Below are 23,699 nucleotides of genomic sequence, written 5' to 3'. Positions count from 1 at the left end.
GATCACATATATTTCCCCATTTCCCCTAAATACAGGCAGAAGTATAATCCACAGAGGTTAGGTTGAAACCAAAGTATATTGCTGTTTTTCAGATATTTAATAGGGAGTTATCTTCCATGAGACATATGAAAGAAATTATTTGAACAGTTAATGGTGTTGCAAGAATTTGTTTTCCAGTTTTTCAAAAAGAGGTGCTCACTACTGTAGTATTCAGCATATGACAATTTGGCAATCATACTTCTGATCAGTATACATTTTAGCATTTGGATTTAAGTTGATCACGTCTGGATTTAGTCCTGAGATAGTTGCATGGACTGTGTTCAAAATTCAGGCTAGGATCATGTTCACCTCCTCTTCCAAAGGCAAACACAGCCAAAGGCAAACACACCCCAAGAAAGAAGGAAGGAAACTAGACTCGTTTCGAATAAAATTTTATTCTGCTGGAGCACTTGGCATCAAGACTTCGAACTATACTGCATGTATGGGGAGATATCAGTTTGCCCTCTGGGAAGAAATGTCTGAATTTATTGCAGCCCTTCCCGAGGACTTTAACTGTCAAGCTCACAGAATTCAAAAGGAGGGCATGCTCTTGGCTAAGCACCAGCTAAGCACACACTGGATGTGGCGGCCAAAACACTGACTTCGGCAGTTACCCTCCGGCATCATGCCTGGTAGCATTCCACAGCCTTGTCACAGGATACTAAAACTCTCATTGAAGATCTTCCATTCGAGGGTAAGGGCCTTTTCAGTTCCACAGCTGATACTGTCTTGCAAGATCTAGACAAAAGCATTAAGACATCTCGTAATTTAGGGGTCACGTCAGCTCCTAAACTAAACAGGCAAAACCCTGGAACAAATCATGGTCCCGCAGATCCTCTCTTAAGTCCTCTCCGGAGATGCAATGGCAATGGTCACCCACTGCATCTTCTCACACTTATGGGCACAAATTTAAGTTTTCGTCCACCACCCACTCTAGAGCTAAGACCCCTAAAGCTCCCAAGCAGAGCCTTTGACTCTCATAATCTCCCTTTACCCCCCACCCGCCTATCCCCTTACCTGGCTGCTTGGCAGCAAATAACATCGGATCGGTGGGTGCTCTCTGTTATCAAGAAGGGGTACCTCATAGAATTTATCCAGATGCTCGGGGCCCCCAATTTCGTTCTTACTCCACCATCCAGCACGCTCCTGGAAGAAATTCAAAATCTCCTTCAAAAGGACGCTATAGAACCAGTTCCGATGTTGCAACGTCACCACGGGTTTTATTCCTGTTATTTTACAGTCCCCAAGAAGGACGGAGGCCTCCGTCCTATTATGGACCTCAGGACTCAACCATTTTATTTCTTATCGGAAATTCCACATGACAACCTTGCAAAGTATTCTCCCGCTTCTCGGCAAAGACGTCTGGATCAGTGTTCCCTCTAAACTGAGTTAGTGTGAGCTAGCTCACAGTTTTTTAGCCTCCGGCTCACACATTTTTGTCTTAGCTCAGGAAGTATGGCTCCAGAGCAAACCAATTTATGCAGTAGCCAAATCATTCGGTCACAACTTTAATGCCAGTAGCTCACAAAGTAGAATTTTTGCTCAGAAGACTCCACAGCTTAGAGGGAGCATTGGTCTGGATGGTAACCCTGGACTTGCAAGACGCATATTTCCATATCACTATCCACCCATCTCACAGAGGGTTTTTGTGTTTTGCGGACGGCCATTTTAAATACAATGTACCTGGCCACCATCTCCGCTAATCATCCTACGGTGGATGGCTATTCCATTTTTTCTCACCCTCAAATAAAGCAGTTCCTGAAGGGCCTTGCTCACCTCTTCCCTCCGGCTCGTGGCCCTACCCCCCTCCTGGAACTTACCTCGTGGAACTACCTTCCTGGTAGCTATTACCTCAGCAAGATAAGTGAGCGACTTGTCTGCACACCGTTGCAATTCACCGTACTTAGTTTTTCACAATGATGGTTTCACCTTGGCCCCGGATGTCTCTTTCCTGCCCAAGGTTGTTTCCGAGTTCCATTTGCAAGCTGACATTGTTCTTCCAGTGTTCTTTCTGTCCCCTGTGAGCGACAAGATTGTGATTTTGGGGGGGGGGGTATTTTCCATATGTGCATGTGAATGTGTGTGCACCTGGAAGTCATGGCGACCTCTGGTGACTGACCCCTACTGGGGGCCTGGAAGATATTCAGAGAAGTGGCTGAATAAAGCCTGCCCCCACCACCTGACCTTCCAAGGAGGTCTCCCATCCAAGTATTTGCCAGAGTTGACTCTGCTTAGCTTCCAAGATCTGATGAGATCAGGCTTCCCTGGGCTATCCAGTTCAGGGCAGAGCAGATTGTGATTTTGACAGTTTGTTATTAGTACTGCCTCTTGTAGCAGAGCTTAATCCAAAGCAACAGGGCAACAAAGTAACAGGGCAAAGAAGCTGAGGCATTCTGGTGCTGGTATTCAGAAGTATAAAGGTAAAGATTCCCTTGCTCAAAAGCTAGTCGAATCCGACTCTAGGGTTGCGGTGCTCATCTCCGTTTCCAAGCCAAAGAGCCAGCGCTGTCCGAAGACGTTTCCGTGGTCATGTGGCTGGCATGACTAAACACCATGGCGCACGGAACGCTGTTACCTTCCCACCGAAGTGGTACCTATTTATCTACTTGCAATTTCTTGCTTTCGAACTGCTAGGTTGGCAGGAGCTGGAACTAGAGACGGGAGCTCACTCCGTCATGCGGCATACTCGGGTCTCGAACTGCTGAACTACTGACCTTCCACAGCCTGCAGTTCCCTTTATTCACCATGGCTAGTAGCCACTGTTAGACCTATCCCCCATGAGTCTATCTAATCCACTTTTAAACCCCTTCAAGCATATAACCATCACTACATCCTCTGACAGCAAATTCTACATTTAAGCGCTTATTGTGTAAAGTATTTCCTTTTTTCTGTCCCGAATCTACTGCCCATCAGTGTTATTGGATGCCCCCGAGTTCTAATATTTTGGGATAGAGAGAAAAGGTTATCTCTATCCACTCTTCTCTACCCTGTGCATAATTTTATAAACCTCTGTCATGTCCCTGTTTAGTTGTTGCTTTTCTAAACTGAAGTCCCAGACTCTTCAGCCTTTCCTCATAGGAATGGTGCTCCAATCTCCTAATCTTCTTGATTGCCCTCTTCTGTACTTTTTCCAGCTTTGCACTGTCCAGAACTGCATCCAGTATTCCAAATAAATATATACTGGGGCTTTATAATATTGACCATTTTCTTTTCAGTGGGTTGAGAATGGTGTAACTGTGTTTAGGATTGCAACATTAGTACAATCTGATGATTTTATGTATTTCTTTGTGGCTCATTTTGTAGAAGTTTCATGGGAACTTCTTAATTAAACAGAACAATGATACAGGTAATGTAGCATGGATTCTAGTCATGTTTGCCAAACAATGTGCTGTATTTATTCTATAGTATCGTTAGACAAGCCTTACAATGGAACTATTGGCCGCCTGACACATTGAAACCATTTATTTTCATGTTTATTGGATTTTGATTCAGTCATTGGGCTTCATATGGAAATGGAGGTCTGCCAGAAGCAAATAAACGTTACCTTATAATTCTCCCCCTGTTGCAGGTCAGTTGCTTCGACTGAAAATGTTTCGAGAGGATCACGGGTCATGGATGACAATGTTCTTCAGCACCATCCTCTTCCTCTTCATTTTTTCCCACATCTACAATCTCTGTCTTCTCATGGCGGGCAACATGAGGTAGGATCTGTTTTTGTAAACTGTATGTTCTTTATCATATTTTGTTGTACATTGTGATAGGTTGGTGGTACAATGTGCTTTTATAAGCCCAGAACCTTAAAGAAAGTTACATAGTTATATCATATCTTAAGGACTGTGCACTCCTATATGAATCAACCCAACTATTACAGTTAGGGGTCATTTCGTAGAAAAAGAGATGCAGGAGCTCATTAGCATAACTCATTAGCATAACTTATTTGCATATGCCACACCCCCTGACATCGCCAGAGCGTTTCTTTTTTGGCGCGGCTTTTAAAAGCCGCGCTTCGCCCCGTCTTTTCCCTGCCGTGTGGCAAGGGCCATTGCCTCCTGAGTTCAGCTTTTAAAGTCCAGTTTTCTTAGAAGGGCAAATTAGCAGTGACCTTTGCTATACATGAGTGGGGTTGGTTTGTTTTGTAAAAGAACGTTACATTCTTATCACACCAATGTACCTGTATAGTTACATGAATAATAAATTATTGCAAAACCCTGTCCAAATAAATGGTCTGCTTGTATGAACAGTGTGACATTAGAGAATAGGACTTGTGCAAGATCGCAGCTTTTTTTATATGCTCAACAAATAATGGAAGAAAAGCCACAATCTCATGCAAGTTTCTCTTTCAGTCACTTGCAAACACTCCAGTAAGTGGTACACATTCTGCATGCTCCATGTCTCACAGGGCTAGCAGATCTACTATCTGGAAAAGACATCCTCCCTTCTCTAGTAAATTATGGATAACCTGACCCCTTGAAAGAGAGGTGTGCCTAAAACAGAGTTACACACATGACGCATATAATAACATAAAATCATATTAAATGCACAACCAAGTTGCCGTCTTCAAGTGAATACAAGCTCAACTTTGCCTGTTGCTGTGAGCAAGACAATTCCCAGGGCTTTTTTCCTGGGGGAACATGCCAGAACAGAGTTCTGGAACCTCTTTGACAAAATTCTTTTTAAAGGACCCTTTGAAGACATACCTGACCCCCTTTGAAATGCAGTGATCATCCCAATTAAGTGGTACTTAAAGTTCTGCATTAACCTGACCCCCTGTGAAATGGAGTGGTCATCCCAATGAAGTGATACCTAAAGTGCCAGCATTCTGTTCAGGGCCTTGTTCCCAAGAAAATATTGTTAAGATTGCACTGTTAATGAGTTATCCACCCAGTGACTCTACATGCCCTCTTGATCCTATCCCCTATACCTCATTATCACTCAGCTCCCCTCCCTCCCTCCCACCCAATGCTCCCTCTAAGCTGTGGAGTCTTGTGAGCAAAAATTCTACTTTGTGAGCTTCTGGCATTAAAGTTGTGAGCGAGCAATTTGGCTGCTGCATAAATTAGTTTGCTCTGAAGCCATCCTTCCTGAGCTAAGACAAAAATGCGTGAGTGGGAGGCTAAAAAACTGAGCTAGCTCACACTGACTCAGCTTAGAGGGAACACTGCTCCCACCCTTTACGTACCTTGACTCCAACTGGCTAGGGCCACTGAGGGAATATGTGTTTTTTTCAATTCAAGAATTTGCACCCCTACTGACCTGCCATGTCTGGCACCACTAGGAGACCAATGTATCTCCTGGCTTTTATGGTCCATCTGAGACTGCAGGTGGCAGAGACCAAACAACTGACCACCTTTCATGGCTGATAGTTGGTTAATGTTCAGTGTGGTGGATCCACAGATTGTGGGGACGTGTGAAAATGCCATGGAAAAGTCAGCAGATCCAGCACCTTTCCACTCCCCTTTTTAAAACTAAAAACGTTAAAAGGCTAAAAAAATGAAGTAGTCAGAGGCAACATATTTCCTAAACAGCTGGATATTTCCTGTAAAGTACTGGGTTCAGATGCAGAGCAGTGATTTCAGCTCATAGTTTATTAGACACTCAACTCAAGACAAAAAACAGCAGGACTGGAGCCCTGCTTAAATCCGTGAGGCACACCACACCCAACACCCCCCCGCTCCCTCTGATAGGTTATTTACATAGTGTCCATACCCATAGGTCGGGCGTAGGATCCTGAGTAGCCGATTGGCTTGCTCTAGGATCCTTGCCCACTATTGTTTTCAATCTTCAAGCTGCGCTTGTTCACCCGGCCACATGTTTGGCTGAGCGCATGTGGAGTTCTTGTTGGTACACAACACCCCTCCCCCTCATGGTTCCGAACGACCTTGCACACATAGTCCTGCAAGTGTGCAGGCCTCTGTCGCTCCCGGTTGGAATGGCGCGGTTCTGCTGGTGGAGCTGTTGCTTCCATCAGGGGCTGCGGTGTGTCCTTCGGAAGCTCAGGTGAGCTTGGGGGATCCGGCTCACTAGCTGGTCCGGGTGGTGTGGTGGGCTCTGGAGGACTGTCGCCACTTGTGGGGGCCAGGGTGCTGAGTTATGGTTGCGCTTGAGTGCTTGGCAGGCCCTCCTTGTTGTCCCTGGTTCCCAGTTCCGGCATCTCATCCTCGCTGTCCTTGTCTTTCTGTCGGTAGAAGTCGGCGGCATAGCTGGTCAATGTGACGGCGTAGCAGTTGTCCTTCTTCCGAAGTCACTTCATAGGACAGGGGACCCATGACTAGGGTCATCCTGGCTGGAATCCATGCAGGGCCCCGAGTGAAGTTCTGGGCATACACGAGGTCCCCCAGGAAGAAACCTCGAGGTGCCTTCTCTGAAGCTGGAGCTGCGCTGTTCTCAGGAGTGCGGTCAGGGTGGAGAATGTCGAGGCATGTGGTCAGGCGTCGGCCCATGAGCAGTTTGGCCGGACAGTGGCCCGTGGTCACATGCGGGGTCATCCTCTGGCCAAACAGGAAAGTGGCCACGTGGTATTCCCAGTCCCCTTGGGCGAGTCTGCGCAGCAACTCCTTGGTAGTCCTTACCATGCACTCTGCCTGGCTATTTGTTGCAGGGTGGAAGGGCACAGATCATATGTGTCAATTCTCATAATATTCTGTGAAATCCTTGAATTCCAACGACATGAAGGCAGTCCCATTGTCGGTGACTATAGTGTCTGGTAGACCATGGGTGCTGAGGATCCGCCATAGTGCCCAGATCTCGTGGCTCAAGATGATGTGGAGGGGACTTGTACTACCTCCAACCACTTGGTGTAAGGATCCACCAGTATAAAGAAGATTTGTCCCTGGAATGGGCCTGCAAAATCCAGATTTATGTGAGAATTCCCACGGTCTGACCGGCGCCCTAGGCAGCTCCGGCCAGGATTCCTGGCAGGTCTGGCAACGCTTCACGCAGTCCTCACTATCCATCCCAGGCCACCAAATGTAGCTCCGCATGAGCGCCTTCATCCTGACGATGCTGGGATGTGTCTCGTTTAGAGCTGTGAATACCCGCTGCCGCAGTGGGGCGGGGATGACCACCCGGCTTCCCCACAACCAACATCCTTTATGTGTTGACAGTTCATCCCAGTGGGAGGAGAAGGCCACGAATTCCATGCCCACCCGGCTGGTGGGCCACCCCTTCCCCACCCAGTCCAGGACCTGGGAGAGAAGGCAGTTGCGAGTGGTGTGGTGGGCCACGTCGGCAACCTGGATGAGACAGTCCAGCAAGTCCTCAAGCAGGAGGATCTGGTGAGCAGGAGCTGGGTCCAGGTCACAGAAAGGCAAGGGAAGTTGGCGGAGTGCGTCGGCATGGCCCATCGCTTTACCAGGGCGGTGAACTAGTGCATACTGGTAACTGGCCAGAAAGATGGACCAGTGGAGCACACGCGATGAGAGCATTTGCGGTGTTTGGTGGTCCGGGGCAAGGAGACCCAAGGGGGGCTTGTGGTCCATGACAACAGTGAAGGGCCGGCCGTAGAGGTAATCATGAAACTTCTTCATGCCTGCCACGATTTCCAGAGCCTCTTTATCAATTTGTGCGTAGTTGCGCTCAGCCAAAGATAAAGTCCTGGAATAGTAAGCTATGGGAACCTCATGGCCATTCGGCAGTTGATGGTCCAGGACCGCCCCAACCCTGTATGGTGAAGCCTCAGAAGCAAGCACGACCAGATGGGATTTCTCAAAATGGGCCAAGGCATCATTGGAAACCAGCAAGTCCTTGACAGCCCAGAAGGCAGCAGCGTGTCTCTGGCCCCACCCCCAAGGAGTGTTTTTGTCCAGGAGGCAGTGCAGGGGCTTGGCGACCGCGGCTTTGTGGGGCAGAAAGGAATGGTAAAAATTTAGAAGCCCCAGGAAGGCCTGGAGTTCCACTTTGGAGGAGGGGATAGCGTGAATCTTTTCTGACATGGGATGGATGCCCTGGGTGTCCATCGCAAACCCCAGGAACTCCACCCTTGGCACTCGGAGGAAACACTTCACCTTTAGCCTGGCAGTGTTGAAACGGTGCAGGACCTCATGCAGTTGGTTGGCAAATGCTTCTGATTATGGTGCCGTGATCAGAACATCATCAAAGAATGGCTGGATCCCCGGGATGCCTTTAAGGAGACAGTCCATTACATTTTGGAAGATGCCGGGGGCCACACAAACCCTGAGCTGCATCCTCTGCACCCTGAATGCCCCCCTGTGCGTGACTATTTTTTGGGCCTCGGCTGAGGACTCATCCACCAGAAGCTGCTGGTAGGCCTGGGCCAGATCCAACTTCCCAAAGACCTTGGCCCCCACCAGGAATGCTAAGACGTGGCTGACCACGGGGACGGGATATGCGTGGTCCTGGAGCACTTTATTGAGAGTACATTTATAATCAGTGCAGATCCTGATGTCCCCATTCGGTTTCACAGGTGAGACTATCAGGGTTTCTCAGGGGGTGTGTAGCACTGGTTTCAGGACCCCCTGGGCCACCAGGCGATCTAATTCAACATCAATTTTTGGTCTCAATGCGAAGGGGACCTGTCTGGCTTTCATGCAGATGGGCCGGACTGTTGGGTCCAAGTCCAGTGAAACCAGGAGACCCGTGTAGCAACCAAGCATGCCATCGAACACAGCTGGGAACTCCTTGCAGACCCGGTTAAAGTCCATTGGGTGTACATGGTGCACGCCTGTCACTTTAAACCCCAGTGCCACAGACCAAGATAGTCCTAGTAAGCTGGTGAGCTGTCCCTCGACCATCACCAGGTCCAACAGTCTGTCAAAATCCCGATATTGCACCCTGAACTTGCTCGACCCTTGAACTGTTACTGGGTTTTTCTGAAAGTCCCAGAGAGTAAAGTCTACAGGGTGTAACCGCCCCCCCCCGCGGACCGAGTCCCTTGAGCGTTTCCGCTGAGATGATGGAAATGGAGGACCCAGTGTCCAGTTCCATTTCTCAGGGGACCTCTTCTATCCATACATGCACTTTAATCTTATTGGGGGTATCCCGGGGCAAGTTCAGTACCTTTTGGTGGTGTGCATCCATCGTGTGGAGTTCGGTGGATTCCTGGTGCGATGATTGCTGGCGGCAGCTTCCTCTGGAATGGCAGGCCCAGGTGATGTGGCTGGCAGTTTCTGCAGATCGTGTCTTGGAAACGACAGGAACATTGGTCGTGGTTCTCACCGCAGTTGGCGCAGTCTGACACATCGGAGGCCATGAACGTGGAGACCTGATGCATGTTGTGGCTTGTCCTATTGAGTCGGTGTCAGAACCCACAGCTAACAACGAAGTACAAGCATTCAGGAACGGTTATACTTTTATTGCAAAGCTATAGATGCAGTAACACATGCACTGTTTAGAATGGCGGCAACCCATAGAGCCTAATAGGATATAGGGCATTTGTATGCACACACCCCCATGGCATGGGCCAATTAGATACCCTCCCGCGCGCGGGACAAGTTAGGAAACCGTTAGGTGGCTAAAGCTTGGAACCAGGAGTCTCTCACAGTACCTAGGAGACTTCCAGACAACACAACCTCCTCCTGCACATCTGTAGAGATAAGCGTTTCAGCACAGGCGGAACAGCAGGGATAGGAATGCAATAGCAATTAACTAGACACAGAATGAACTCCCCAACCCCCATGGCAGCATAACTGACAGTTGGGCCTTGGCAAATGCAGTTGCCACGCGGAGGGCTTTCTCTATGGTCAACTCATCTTGGCTGATATGTTTTCTCTGTAGTTTCTGTTCGCAGACGCCCCACACGAATTGGTTGAGCAGGGCGTCCTCGAGGTCGGGGAAATTGCACATGATGGCCAAGAGATGGGCCATGAAGTTGGTGGGCACTTCCTGCTGCATCCTTGCGAAGAAATCCATGTGCATCGCCATTTTGATTGGTTTTGGTGCAAAATGGTCGGTGAGGGCTTTGATGAGTTGGTTGTATGTCGATTCTTCCAGCATTTTGGGTGCGATGAGGGCCTGGACCAGCTGAATCGTGGAGATGCCACACGTGCTGAGCAGAAGGGATTTCTTCTTTGCTGCCTCCGCAACATTCTGGAAGTGGATGTAGTACTTGAGTTGTTCGACCCACGCTTCCCAGAGCTCAGGGTGTGCAGGGTCTAACACGGTGATCTGTCCAGGAGCAGCAGCCATGACCCGAGGAGGAGCGATGCGAGGCGCAGAAAGCCAGGGCTCAGTGCACAGTGCAGTGCTGGTTGCGGAGTCTGGGGATTCATTCTGCTGGGCCGGTTCGGTTGCTAGGTCAGGCTCGCTCATCAGAATCCCACCTTCGTTGCCAGTGTAAAGTACTGGGTTCAGACGCATAGCAGTGATTTCAGCTCATAGTTTATTAGACACTCAACTCAAGACAAAAAACAGCAGGACCAGAACCCTGCTTAAATCCATGAGGCACACCACACTCAACACACACACCGCTTCCTGTGATAGGTTATTTACATAGTGTCCATACCCATAGGTCAGGCGTAGGTTCCCGAGTAGCCGATTGGCTCACTCTAGGATCCTCACCAGCTATTGTTTTCAATCTTCAAGCTGCGCTTGTTCACCTGGCCACGTTTTTGGCTGAGCGCATGTGGAGTTCTTGTTGGTACACAATATTTCCCTATCTGGCACAGCTGTATCTGTTGAGAAACTCTGCCCTCTTATTTTCCCAACACCCAGGGACTGGATCCCTCTCGGGGACTGGCAGGCCTCCAAGTTTGCATTGTAATCTTGCCAGCCTGAATGGTGCCTTTCTTCGTCTTTTTCCTGCCGCCGACCCCCCCTCCTCCCTTCCCCCTTCACAAAGCCTGAACTTTACTGTGGGAAAACTTCGCTGGAAAGTTTGCTTTGGCAAAGCCCCCCCCTCCATTGCATCCTGCCCCCTTTTCTTTGCAAGACAGTACCAGAAGCCCCATGGATGGCTGTAGGCACCACGCTGGGGACCCTCTAGAGGGGAAGGGCGAGGAGAGGGACTGGACCAAGTGGGGGGTTGCCGTACCTTGGCAGAGGGGGAGGCCGAGGGGAGAAGTCCCCTCCCTGCAGCATCTCCTTCAAGCAGCTGGAATGCTGGATTGGATGGCCCAACAGCGCGCTGCCCTGCAGTGCCGGGGTGCAGCAACACCAGCCACCACCAGAGCCCATCAGTCAGCAATTGCCTGGCCACGCTGCTTCGTTCAGCATCTTCTGTAACATTGCCAAGCTCACTGCCCCCTCCTCCTCCGTCTGGCAGCCGAGCCCTACACAGCCTCTTGCCCTCGGTGCGCCAGCTCTCGCAGTGCTTCTGCGCACCCCTCCCACGTCGATTGGCTCCATTCTCCCTGGGTGGCAGGCAGGTGTGCACAGAGCCCTCCCCTTGAGCCCCCACTTCCCCGGCTCTTCTCGATGTCTGCCTGTTCCTCCGGCTCGAGGGGAGCGGCACTCAGTGCTGCATTCTTATCTCGCTCCGGCAGCAGCCCATGTAGAAATGCCATGGACGTGAGCAAAGACCAGGCGCCCAGTGGCCACTAGTCCCAGCTGCAAACTTTGCAAGTAGTGGACCACGTGAGGGGCTCGCTCTCCCTGCCCACTGCCTTGAATCCCAGCTCACCACTTCTGAGGGTTTAAACCCCTTCTCTCTGGAGTTGTGCCGCAGTGGCGGCGCGATGTTTCCATTGTATTCTATGGGGCCATAGAATACAATGGGAGATTGTGCCGCCACTGTGGCGCGACTCCAGAGAGAAGGGGTTTAAAGTTCCCTTGCCAGCCCACTTCCCTCGCTAGCCTGCTGGGAGCTGGGGGCGGGGTTTGCCACTGCCGCCATTTCCTACACTCCTGGGCTGCCGGAGCGCCACTCTGGCCCACTCCAGCCCCAAATGACCCCTGATTACAGTCATCTTCATGGGGGAAACCTGTCATCTCAGGCTAGATGGATGGCAGCCTGAGAAAGGGCCTTCTCAGTTGTGGCACCAAAACTGTGGAATTCTCCCCCCAACAGCATTTGTTTGTCCACATCTATTATTTCCTTCCACCAGTGGCTGAAGACTTTTTTTTGTTTTGTTTGACATTCTCTTATTGGCCCCTCTTTCTGTGGATGTGTGCATATAAAAATATATACAAATTGTTTAAAAATGTCTTTTTAGTTTTTTGCTACCTTGGGGGGCTCTAATTAGGTAGAAAAATGGGATCAAAATACTTTAAATAAATGATACATCTCTTGGGAAGAGAACAGAATATGAGTTCCTGTGGTAAAGCTTAAAACAAACAACCAAACTCTTAGTTCCAACAGCTTGCCTCATATGTGTAGGAAGTCCGTGTATTTCACATTAATTCCCAATGACTAGTTACACTCACCTTTTAAAAAAGCCAGTCTTTCTCGCTGTAAGCACTGCGTGATTCCTTCTGCCCAGCAAACTACCCAGAGGTGACTTCAGATGTACTCTGCCCTGGCTCCACCTTGTGCAACAGGGGGATTAAATGGGCCGCAGATGTGTGAACTCCTTGAAAGTCTGTAGATTTTTTAGGGGGAAGGGTCTGCAACTTATAGGGTAATGCTGTGCCCTGTAAAGGGACCAGGAATCACAGTTTACAAGTGTGGTTGTTGAAAGATAATCAGATGAAAATGACTTGCATACGCATGTGCACACACACACACACAAGCACACTCAAAGCCAGGATGGGGCAGAGCCAAAGTCACAGCTAGATAGTCCATTAATAAAGGCTGGAGGAATAGGCTGAGAAGCAGGAACACGAAATCTGATGTGTAGTCTTGGTGACCTATTCAAGTGCTGGTTGGAAAGAAGTTTGATTGAAACCTGATATGGTTCAAGAAGACTGGTGGATGTGTGCCACCTGACTGAAGAAGAAATCTTTATAATGTTAGAGTTGGAAGGGACCTTGCAGGCATTTTCCCTCAGCTATACTAGAAGGCCAGTTTGCAGGCATGGTATATTCAGACAGAGTTTGTAAATGTGGAGCTGGTCAGCTTGAATCCTAAGAAAATATTTTATTGGAGTGTGAAAACTGGTGAAAATGTGAAAATGTGGAGCTGGTCAGCTTGAATCCTAAGAAAATATTTTATTGGAGTGTGAAAACTGGTCTGATTTGAGAGAAAGGTATTTGTCCTCCCCCTTAATAGGTTATGTGAATTTATCATCTAAAAAGATTGTCCAGTTTTGAGTCATAAAAACAGTAAGATAAGAAGAAATGTATAAGGCATTTTCAAAACAGGTGTGAGGCATATGTGACTTTCCCCACTGCTGCTGCAACTATCAGTATGGTGCAGCAGAACTGGGGCTTCCACATGGCAGTTTCCCCATCCCTACATTTTCCTTGCTCCAGTCCTGCACACGGGCCATTTGCCTGGCCATCAGAGGGCCTTTTAAATTGGCATTTGACACATCAGGTATTGTTATAATGTTATAATGATCCATCAATTTTAATTTTTAAAAAGGAGGGCAGTGTTGTCAATCACATGGCAAGCCACAATATAATGGTGTGGGGCTAGCATACCCTGAAGGACACCAATTGCTGCATTGTTTGACTAGAATCCTTAACTTATTGTTGAGGAGATGTCTTATGAAGCAAATGCCTGGGGAAGAGCATTCAATTTGAAAATTAGGACTCTAAAATCAAACGCAGATCTAAACCTCCTTGACCTAGTTAAACTGGACCACTGCGTGTGGGATGGATTACTGGACCGTAAGCTATTATAGCTGGGTATCACCCATGACGTGGTAGAAGTCACGAGTGGACAAGAACTGTTACAGCTTATTAGAAGATGTTTTAGAGAATTGGACTAGGAGAGCACATTGATTAGAGCCCACAGAGTGTGTTCAACCTTTTCAGTAGGCATTCAGCCTTCAGCAACAATGCCAAACTACTTATCTGAGATAATTCTTCTAAAGTATAGAAGGGCATTCATGCTAGCATGCCTGAATGCCCTACCTTCAGCTGTGATGTCAGGAAGATTGAATGGGATTTCATACACAGATCGACTCTGTAAGGGTGGCAGCAGTAAAATTTACTCTGTGGATCATATTTTGCTTGATTGTCGCAAATTTTCAGCTCTAAGAGATGAACTGATCTCCCCTTTCATTAATCAGGACTTCCTCTCTCCATAAGCAAAATCATCCTGGTTACTTAGAGATGAAGACAAAAAACTACTCTACATGTTGCAAAAGTTCTAGCAGCTGTGGTCAAATCACATCACAACTTTTGCTGTATCAACCTTTAAATTGTTCCATAATTCCCTGTGGAATGAGGTTTATTGTGGGATGAAGGTTTGCTGTTTATGACTACGGTTGCAAAAACAGTAAAGAAAATAAATAAAACAAATAGCCTATCGTTTAAACTCATTGATCTAATTTTAATGGTAACTGCATATGTGATATTTTAAATTTTCTTCTCTATTGTTTTCTGTTTTTGATGTGAGCCACCCTTAACAGGGTAGGTGGAATATAAACCACAATCAATCAATCAAGGGGTACAGTGTAGTAGTTGTAATTGGGGGAGGGAGTCCCGGGATGAAATTAGGAATGTGCATACAAAAAAAAAGGGTATTTTTTGGTTTCGGGTAAACCAAGCCCCAAAAATATTGGTATACACCGATATTCCCAAATCCCAATATTGGTAAAATATTGGGGTTCGGGGAAAATCATTAATGCTGAATATATTCGGCGCCATTATATCCTATGGGGAAAGTCCCCAGAGAGTATAAGGGCACTGGAGCCTTTCCTCCCCAGCACCCTACCTCTGGTCAGTTTCACTCCCTGTGGATCAGCTGGGGAGTGAAATTGACCAGAGGAAGCAGCTGGGTGGCTGAGGAAGAGAAGAATCAGGAGGGAGGCATGTTTAAATGCCCCCTCCCTTCCCCAGCCTGCCTGCCTCCCCAGATCAGGTTCCCTACAGCTGCAGAGCACCTGGGGAAGCAAAGGGAAGGCAGTTTAAGCTGCCTTCCCTCCAAAGATCAGCTTTCCCAGGCTCCCCACAGCTGTGGGGCATCTGGGGAAGCCGAGGGAAGACAATTTAATAAGCTGCCTTCCCTCCCAGGATCAGGTTCCCCAGGCTCCCTGCACCTACAGGGGGTCTAGGAAAGCCAAGGGAAGGCAGTTTAAACTGCCTTCTCTCTGGAGATTGTCTTCCCCAGGCTCCCCAGTGCTTGCAGGCACCTGGGGAAGGGAAGGCAGAGCCGGTCACTTTCAGTCAATTGAAACTGACCGTTGCCTTCCATCCCCGATTTGGCCCCCCCAAAAAAAGCCAAGATCAGCTTTTATTCAGGAGCACCTTATCGGCAGCTGAATCCCAAAAAATACAGATAAGGTATTTTTGGGGTATTTTTGCAATTTGGCAAAGCCAAATGCACACCCCTAGTTGAAATTTCCACTTTGCCTTGAAGCACCCTTGTTACTTCAGGCTATTTGCTCGCTCTCAGACTAACTAACTTTACAAGATTGTTAGAACAAAAAGAAAAAAAGAAGGGGGAGCAAGAAAAATAGAAGGTGGCGCTCATGTTCTCTGCTCCTTGAACACATGGAACTTTTCCTTATACTGAATCAGACACTTGGTCCATCAATGTCGGTATTGTCTACTCAGACTGGCAGCAGCTCTCCAAGGTCTCATGCAGAGGTCTTTCATATTACCTACTGCTAGATCTTTTAACTGGAGATACTGGGGATTGAACCTGGGATCTTCTGCATGCCAAGCAGATGCTCTAGCACTGAGCCACAGCCCCTCCCTTAGAGGAAGGGCAAGTTAAAAATAGAAATAGATTTTAATTATCAGTAATAAGGTTGGTTGGTTTCCAATGTATGTATGTCTTCTCAGTATTCCCTCTAAGCTGAGTTAGTGTGAGCTAGCTCACAGTTTTTTAGCCTCCGGCTCACAAATTTTTGTCGTCGCTCAGGAAGGATGGCTGCAGAGCAAACTAATTTATGCAGTAGCCAAATCACTTGCTCACAACTTTAATGCCAGTAGCTCACAAAGTAGAATTTTTGCTCACAAGACTCCATAGTTTAGAGGGAGCCCGGTATACTTGAGGAGCTTTAAAAATTAACTCTTCAGAGCATCATAATAACAGAGAAGCTATTAATGCCCAGATGATTCAGGAGAATTATAACTAAAGTTATAGATAAAATTGTCTGGAGTGGAAAAATGTGTCAACTGGAACAGAAATTTCCAAAGTAACATGAGTAGCCTGTTGACAGATTCTAAAAGTACACAAGGAATACAAAATTCTCTCTTCCACTGAAACAAAATTCAGACTTCCCCTGAAAATTCTGACTTTTTAATCATCTGTCTCCTTTCAGCATTGATATGTGTTGCTTATTCTGTTTCTAAGCAGAGCCACTAGAGGGCAGCAAAAGGCTTTTAAATGGGTAAATGGACCAGTGTTCAAGGCTATCATTCTAAATGGATCTGTGGTGAAATCCAGCATCATCTTAACAGTCTATTTATTCCAGTATTTGTGAGAAAGAACTAACCATACATGAAAGAACTAACCATACATGCTGTCTCACAAGAGTTTATGCTAGAATTAATTCTGTTAGGCTCGAAGGTGCCACTATAACCTGTCTTGATTTTTATGGTCAGGATTGTGAGTCTAGCAACGTTCTCTGCTTTGGCCCATAAAAGCTTATGCCACAATAAATTGTTTTTTAAGGTGCCACAAGCTACTTTGTTGTGCTTCTTCCTTCCTGTGGATCTGCAGAATGAAGCTTGTCATAAAAGAATTGCTGTGGTGGTGCAGGGAATCCAGGCAGAATAAAAGGAGAGCAAAATGCTTATGGTCCTTCATGGTCATATACGTCAAAGATTTAAGGCAAGGTGTTGCCCAGGGTTACCATAGCAACACTTTAATATCTCTTTTGGAATGTATTTGGATTGTATTGACAGCATTTCCAGATCTTTGTTCCACTTTTTGTTTTATTTTTTAAATGCAAGGAATAATACAGTTTTATCCCCCCAAGATGATATTTTGTGAGCAGATTTACAGCTTAGGTCTGTAAGCCTGCATATGATGTATTGCAGCGCCTATAAACCTTTCTGCTCCTGTTAAACCCAGGACTCTCATTTCCTTTGTGCTGAATGAGAGACGGGAGACAATTATTCCGTCTCATGTCAGAGCCCAGCTGAATTTAACAGATGATGCCACCTACTCTCCATGCTCCAGCCATTGTTATGAACATCAGTCAAGATAAAGGCACACAAATCTAATTATGAGAAGAATTCAATAGGCTGCTTTTTAAAAAAAAAAAACAAAAAAACCACCCTCTTACAACCTTGAGGGTTTCTCCTTCCCAATAATATAAATCTCAAGATTGTTGAAAGAGAAATTAGACAAGGCTGTAGCATGCTCTAATTGAATATTCAAGGCTGAAATAATAATAATTATTTTAAACTTGCAGTGGGAGGATTAAACCTGATATTAAAGCCAAATTAAGTGATTCATTCCCGAATGTGCTAATGGCTGGGTTATGAAGAGACTCAAACTGTTTCTGCTGGTTTTTCTAGCAAGCCTAACATTGTATGAGGGTCTGCAGAGGGAACTGTATTATCAACCCCTGAATCAGCACATGCTGGTTGGCATACAGTTCTGACTGGCCTGTGGGCCTTGATGCTCATCTTTGGAAGTGAATATTCAGGTGCTGGACCTCTAAGGACATCATATCCCAAGTGATTTAGCGCCAGTTGAATGAGCTTGGAGGGATTGTGGCATCTGCTTTGGTAGAGCTTCTGCTTTTCATACAGAAGGTGTCCTATTCAGTATTTCCAGTTAAAAGAATCAGGTGGTAAATCATATGAAAGGCCTCTGCCTGAGAACCTGGATAGTTGCTGCCTGGCAGAGAAGGTAATAATGTTCATGATAGACCACTGGCTTGATTCAATGTAAGGCAGCTTTGTCTGTGTTCATGAGTTTCAGTATATGAAATAAAGGACTTCCAAGACGAATCTTTTTGTGGAGAAAGAAAATTAATAAGGAGTGGCACTTTTTAGGAAGGGTTTTTTATTATTTGTATTTTTTATTCAAAAATATGTACAACAATACAGAAAACAGATTATAATAACATTTTACATTTTGGTTAAAGGTGATCAACAAACAATTCAAGCAATAAGTCATAACAATGTGTGTGTATCAAGATCAAATAAAAATTAAAACAAGGGAAGCTGTGTTTCTAGCAGATTTTAAACATGAGTTAACTGACCTTAAGAGTAGTGGTATTCATAAAACTTTGTTGAACAGGACTGACAGTACAGATTGAAGGTTAGGTGTAAACCATAAGATAAGTTCTGCAAATGGGCTTTGTGAGGTATGTATATGTTAAGGGTGTATGGGGGAAAAGGGGTTACAGAGAGAGTAAAAAACAAAAATAAAAATAGATAAAAATAAAAGTCCCCACCAAGGATCAGATGGAGAGGGCAGATGATGAAAGTAACAGGTAAGCCTCATAGCCACTGCTGCAGTTGCGACCATCCAGAGGATATGAAACCATTTCGTGCTAAGAATTCAATGATAGAATTCAATTTCTTTTAAAAATAGAATGCACCAGTTTGGACAGGGATATATTGATTTTATGGGTGGTGCTGGCCATGAGGTATTGGGCCCAGAGTTTGGTGAGCCATTTTTCCAGATTGGGGGGGGGGGGTGTATCACGCCAACGGGAAGCTATCGCCGTTCTTGCTGCGAAAAGCAGAGCGTCTACAGTTGGTTTGGCCTGTTGTATATCTACTGAGTCTGGCCAATGGTTGAGGAAGAATGTTTCAGGGGTGAGCGGGATGGTGATCCCAGTAATTTGTTTAATATAGGATAAAACAAGGGTCCAGAAAGATTGGATTGAAACACAATTCCACCAACAGTGGGCCATAAGTGCCCGTCTGTTGGCAACCCTTTTTAGGAAGGGTTGATCAGACTAGTGAGGGCCAATGTGTGCTGATGGAGGTTCGTGGGACACTGTATCTCTCAGGCTAATCTATCTCATAAGATTGTTATGAGGCAATAACTTTCACTTACCTAAGGAGTCCCCTGGTGGATGGAGTAATGCTAAATATCCAGATTCAAAAGGGTACAATAGATACCGTGTGGAAATTGGGGGAAGTAATAGTAATGGTATTTGGGCAGTCACTGTCCTTTTGCTCTTGAAACAGCCCTTCAGATATCACATGCCTCTAGGAGTAAGGAAAAGGCAACATCTTGGCACAGTTAGGGCATTGTGATGTCAGCAGCCAGTAAACCAGTCTTCAGATTTACTTGCATGTTTGAAAAAGCTGAACTCTCTAGTGGCTTGCTGGACCATGCACCAGGTTTTCAAAGACCTGGACCTAGCCATTTGGCTAGTCAGCACAGCTGATGCTGGATAGACGGCAGTGTAATGATGTATACTCTGGGATGGCAAGAACATACACCATCTTGGTTTGTGGACAACAGCCCTTCTTATATATTATGTGCAGACCTATTCATTTCTAGCCTGTACTACAATGTGCATTCCCATTTGGTGGGCATTCTGCAAGTTGTTATGCAATGCTGATGAGGATTCTTTGCAGTTTTTCAGAGTAGGTAACTTTATCAATGAAAGGCAAGAAAGGGTGGTGCTGGAGGCTGGTAGGACAAAGAAGTGTGAACTTCTGTTGAGTCTGTTAGGGTCCAAGACAGGGCAGCCTGATCACTGGTCTTGCAGCGGTGGTCTCCAACATTGCGTCAAATAGGAGCACAAATGAAACATTATTGCCACCAATGAACCTTGAAGCAACCTTAGGGCTCCCAAATCTCACCAAATCGCGGCAGGGGATCCGCATGTCTTTGCAGAATCCGTGCCGCAGGGACAGCGAGACACGTTGCACCGCCGTCGCCAGAGCGGCACGTTGCGTCAAATCCTGGCGACGGCGTGTGCACCGCATCTCGCCGTGCCCGCAGCACGGATTCTGCGAAGACATACGATCCCCCACTGCGACTTGGAAACTCTAAGCAACCTAGTGAGAATGCATATTCCATTTGGAAACATTTTAATAGGAGAAAGGAATAACAAGCAACATTGTCACAAACTCTGTGCTTCCTTTTGTACCACACAATGAAAATAAATTAGAACAAAATTAGCAGCAGTTGGAATACGGTTTTGGTACCATGATTAAGTGCTGTGTTGCTAAGTGGTGGTAGATTGGAAACAAGGCTTCTAGCAATCAAAATGTTCTTGAGGCATTGGCAACTAGTTATCTGAATTAATAGAGAAGCTAATATAAGATCCACTGTGGTTTAGATAGCAAAGGGTTTGGGGAGATCAAACGGGTTTTGCATCCTTTTCACAAATGAATGAAGCTTTGTAGGGGACAACTTGAGACTCATCCAGCCAAATATAGCCTTTTAGGGAGAGGACAGCCTTGTAAGCATTCTGCTCAGCAGGTAAGAGCATTGCGCTCAGCAGATAAGAATTTACTGGTGGTCCCCAGCCTGAGAGACATCCGGCTGTCTTTGACCAGGGCCAGGGCATTCTCAGCCTGTTGGAAATCTCTGCCAAATAACATCTGGCCCTGTGGAATTTAATGTAATTCTGCAGAGTTTATAAGGCAGGGATGTTCTGCCAGGTATTTGGTTGAGGTCAGCAACAGTTTCCATTTGTCTGGTGCACCTGTCTCTCTCCTCACCCCACCCACGAGGCAGTGGCATAGTTGGTAGTCTTACCATCATCTTATCAGGCTGGTTATTGTATTTTTATTGTATTGTTATTGTTTTAATTCTTAAATTAATATATGAATGTTCTTATTGATGCACACTGCCCTGAGCCCTGTTTTTACAAGGGGAGGATGGTTTAGAAATCTAATTCAATAATAAATAATAAGCTGCTTTGGGTACCCACTGGGGAGAAAAGTAGGGCTGCCAAGCCGTGGCAGGGGATCCGTGCATCGTCACAGGATCCCTGCCGCGGGGGGACAGCGATACGCGCTGCACCGGCGTCGCCAGGATGTGACAAGCAAATAAACAGGTTAGACAGGCCATTGGTTTTTGTGAAGTTCCTTCTCTTCTGTACTGCATGGTTGTGAGCTTCATTCATTGTCATAGGTTAGCATATCTGCAGATGCAGTTTATTTGCTGCAACTTTTCATCTGTTTTGGTGCATAGTTGTCAAGGCACACAAGCAGCTTGTGCTGTGTTAGGTATGGCAGCAAAAATCCAGTCTTTTCCAGTCACAGAAGGGTGCCTTATTAAGCTTTCTTTTAATTGCAGTCCCTTTCTCAGGGGATTGAGGTAGCAGCATGCTTTTGAGTTGTGCACATACAGAATTACATGGTTACATTCTGGAGCTGCAACCAGGAGAAATGACTGTATTGAACCAGAGGGCATATTGACCTAAGCTGGCACACTATCAACCAGATCATCTCAGGTGAATACCTGGCAGCAGGTTAGGTTGAGGTGGCTATTAATGCTGCTCCTTGCAGTTTTCTGGAATTTTTTTCCAAAGAAACCTCTTCTCTGAACTGCTTTATAAGAAAGGGAGGTAGGAATTGTGACAGATTTTTTCTCTCATAAACCGTTTCACGAGGAGATGGCCTGGCTTTTTAATTTAGCTGAGGAAAGCCAAGGGTTTTAACAAGTTGAATTAAAACGTAATTGTGCTTGGAGAAGATATTTTCTGACATATGTGGTTTTTCTTCTCCTGAAAATAAGCTTCTGATCAAGGAGGGTGGTGCATCTTAAAGGCCATTATGGTACCAAGTCTGAGTTTTCCCAGTCTTTGCTGCTTGGTGTCTACCACAGCTGTACATGACACAGTTAAGTTACTTATGATGGGGGCAGCTGCAAACTGTAGCAATTTCACACTGCAACCATGGCACAAGGTCTCGCAGCACCGCATAATAAAGCTAACCCCTCCCCCCACACTATTAGTGACTGTTACACCAATACAACGTTTGTTATAATTTTAATGTATACAGAATGGTCTAATGACTGTAATAACTATAAACATGCAACATGGTTGTTGCTTTTCAATACCACTTTTTTCCACACTCAGGTGTTCTTAGGACATTATTTCCACTGATGCTACTGTCATGGCTTTATTTTTAACTTGCTTCTTGTTACTTCTGTTATCTATGTACTTATTCCCTGAATATATTAGCTTGGATCCAAAGAATTACTTGAGGGCATGCCAAGTGGGATTTTGGGCTTCCCTGAACATATTTTATTTGAAAATGGAAAATACTGTACCAAATCTATTTTTGAAAAATATCCTTCAGTTTCAAAACCAGTGTACCGTTTGAAAAGGGAGGAAGCTGTTCCAGAATCAGAACCCCCAAATCCCATTGGGAGAGTAAACCACTGGCATGTTCTTAGGCTCCTTTTCTTTGTCTGTCAATTCTATATTTGCTTTGTAATGCCCATCTGCTCAGGCCCCGGGCATGAGAGAGGGAGTCCATAGAGCCTAATCCAGGCAGCAGAACCACACATTCTTAAAAAGGGGTAGTGATTTCCATTGACTTCTCCCTCCCACTGCAGACCCCAGTTTTGCCCCCAAAGCTTTTGTGCTGCCCTCAGAAACAAAATTTCAGAAGGCCTCCTCAAAGGGGGAAATCAACAGAAAGTAAAATCCCCTGTTAAGAAAGTGTAAGTCTTTAGAATTGCATGGTTGTATACAGGCTAATACCATGATATGATTTATATATTGCTTCAGAAATAAAATAGATTTTTCCCCATAACTTGTGAGATGGTATCAGGGTAGGGGTGTGATTCAGATGTGTACTGGACCATGAGCAAGGATGCTTGAGCCCTGCTTTGGGTCATCCTCTGAAACCTTTTTTGAGACCCGGGACATTCTCTGATTGGATTTTCCATTTCTTTTTTAAGTTAAAAGCTGCCAGGCATCCCTTGAATTAGGCAAAGGCTGTGCAAGGAAAGTTGAACTACCCTCCCATTTCCCTGATGCTAATTCTACCCTCCTCCCCATAGCTGCTGTTTACTTTGCAGGGTATGTCATGTGCAAGTATCCAAATGGTACTTACATATTTCCCTAGTTAGGAAAAATAATAGTTCCAGAAGAGGCAGATTTGCATTGGGATAACACTGTGGGAAACAGAGTTAACCTCTAAGTTCCTAACTTATTTTCAGGGGAACTTCATGGTCACCTGTAATAATTGTGTGCCATCAGATTGTAACAGAGTCATGGCAACCCAAGGACTATGGGGTTTTCACTGCAAGAGATGAGCAGAGGTGATTTGCCATTTCCCTCTGCATAGCGACACTAGTCTTCCTTGGTGGTCTCCCATCCAAGTACTAACATTGGCTGACCCTGCTTAGTTTCCAGACTCTGATGAGGTCAGGCTGATCATGTATATTCAGGATGCCTATACCTTTAAAAAAATCCTGTGGGAAATTCTGATCAGGGATCTCCCTCAATTTTCTCTTTCTTCTGCCTAGTTATGCATAGAGCTGTGTGTGTAAAGTGCCATCAAGTCACAGCTGACTTATGGGCAACCCTAGCAAGGGGCTTTCAAGGCAAGTGAGAAGCAAATAGGGCTGCCAAGTCTCATTGAATCGCGGCGGGGATCGTCATTCTTTACAGGAGCTCTGCCGCAGGAGACGGCAACAGGCGTTGCACCGCCGTCACCAGGATGTGACGCTACGCGTTGCTCTGGCAACGGGGCTGTTTGGAGTTCCGTTGCCAGAACGATGCGTAGCGTCACATCCTGGCGACGGCGGTGCAATGCCTGTTGCC

At 46.2% G+C, this 23,699-nt stretch overlaps 1 protein-coding gene across 1 annotated transcript in view; it reads left to right on the top strand.

Moving 5' to 3' along the window:
* TMEM117 (transmembrane protein 117) overlaps nucleotides 1-23,699 on the top strand; it is a 394,142-nt gene that overhangs the window by 49,517 nt on the left and 320,926 nt on the right. The window contains exon 2 of the mRNA XM_015406264.1: nucleotides 3,608-3,740. Within this exon, the coding sequence (XP_015261750.1) occupies nucleotides 3,608-3,740 (133 nt within the window). The remainder of the gene's footprint in view (nucleotides 1-3,607; nucleotides 3,741-23,699) is intronic.

This window comes from Gekko japonicus, unplaced genomic scaffold (assembly GCF_001447785.1).
Source record: "Gekko japonicus isolate JY-2015 unplaced genomic scaffold, Gekko_japonicus_V1.1 scaffold1384, whole genome shotgun sequence".
NCBI lineage: Eukaryota > Metazoa > Chordata > Lepidosauria > Squamata > Gekkonidae > Gekko > Gekko japonicus.
Note: the sequence above shows the minus strand (reverse complement) of the source record. Positions and strands in the feature narration are given on the sequence as shown.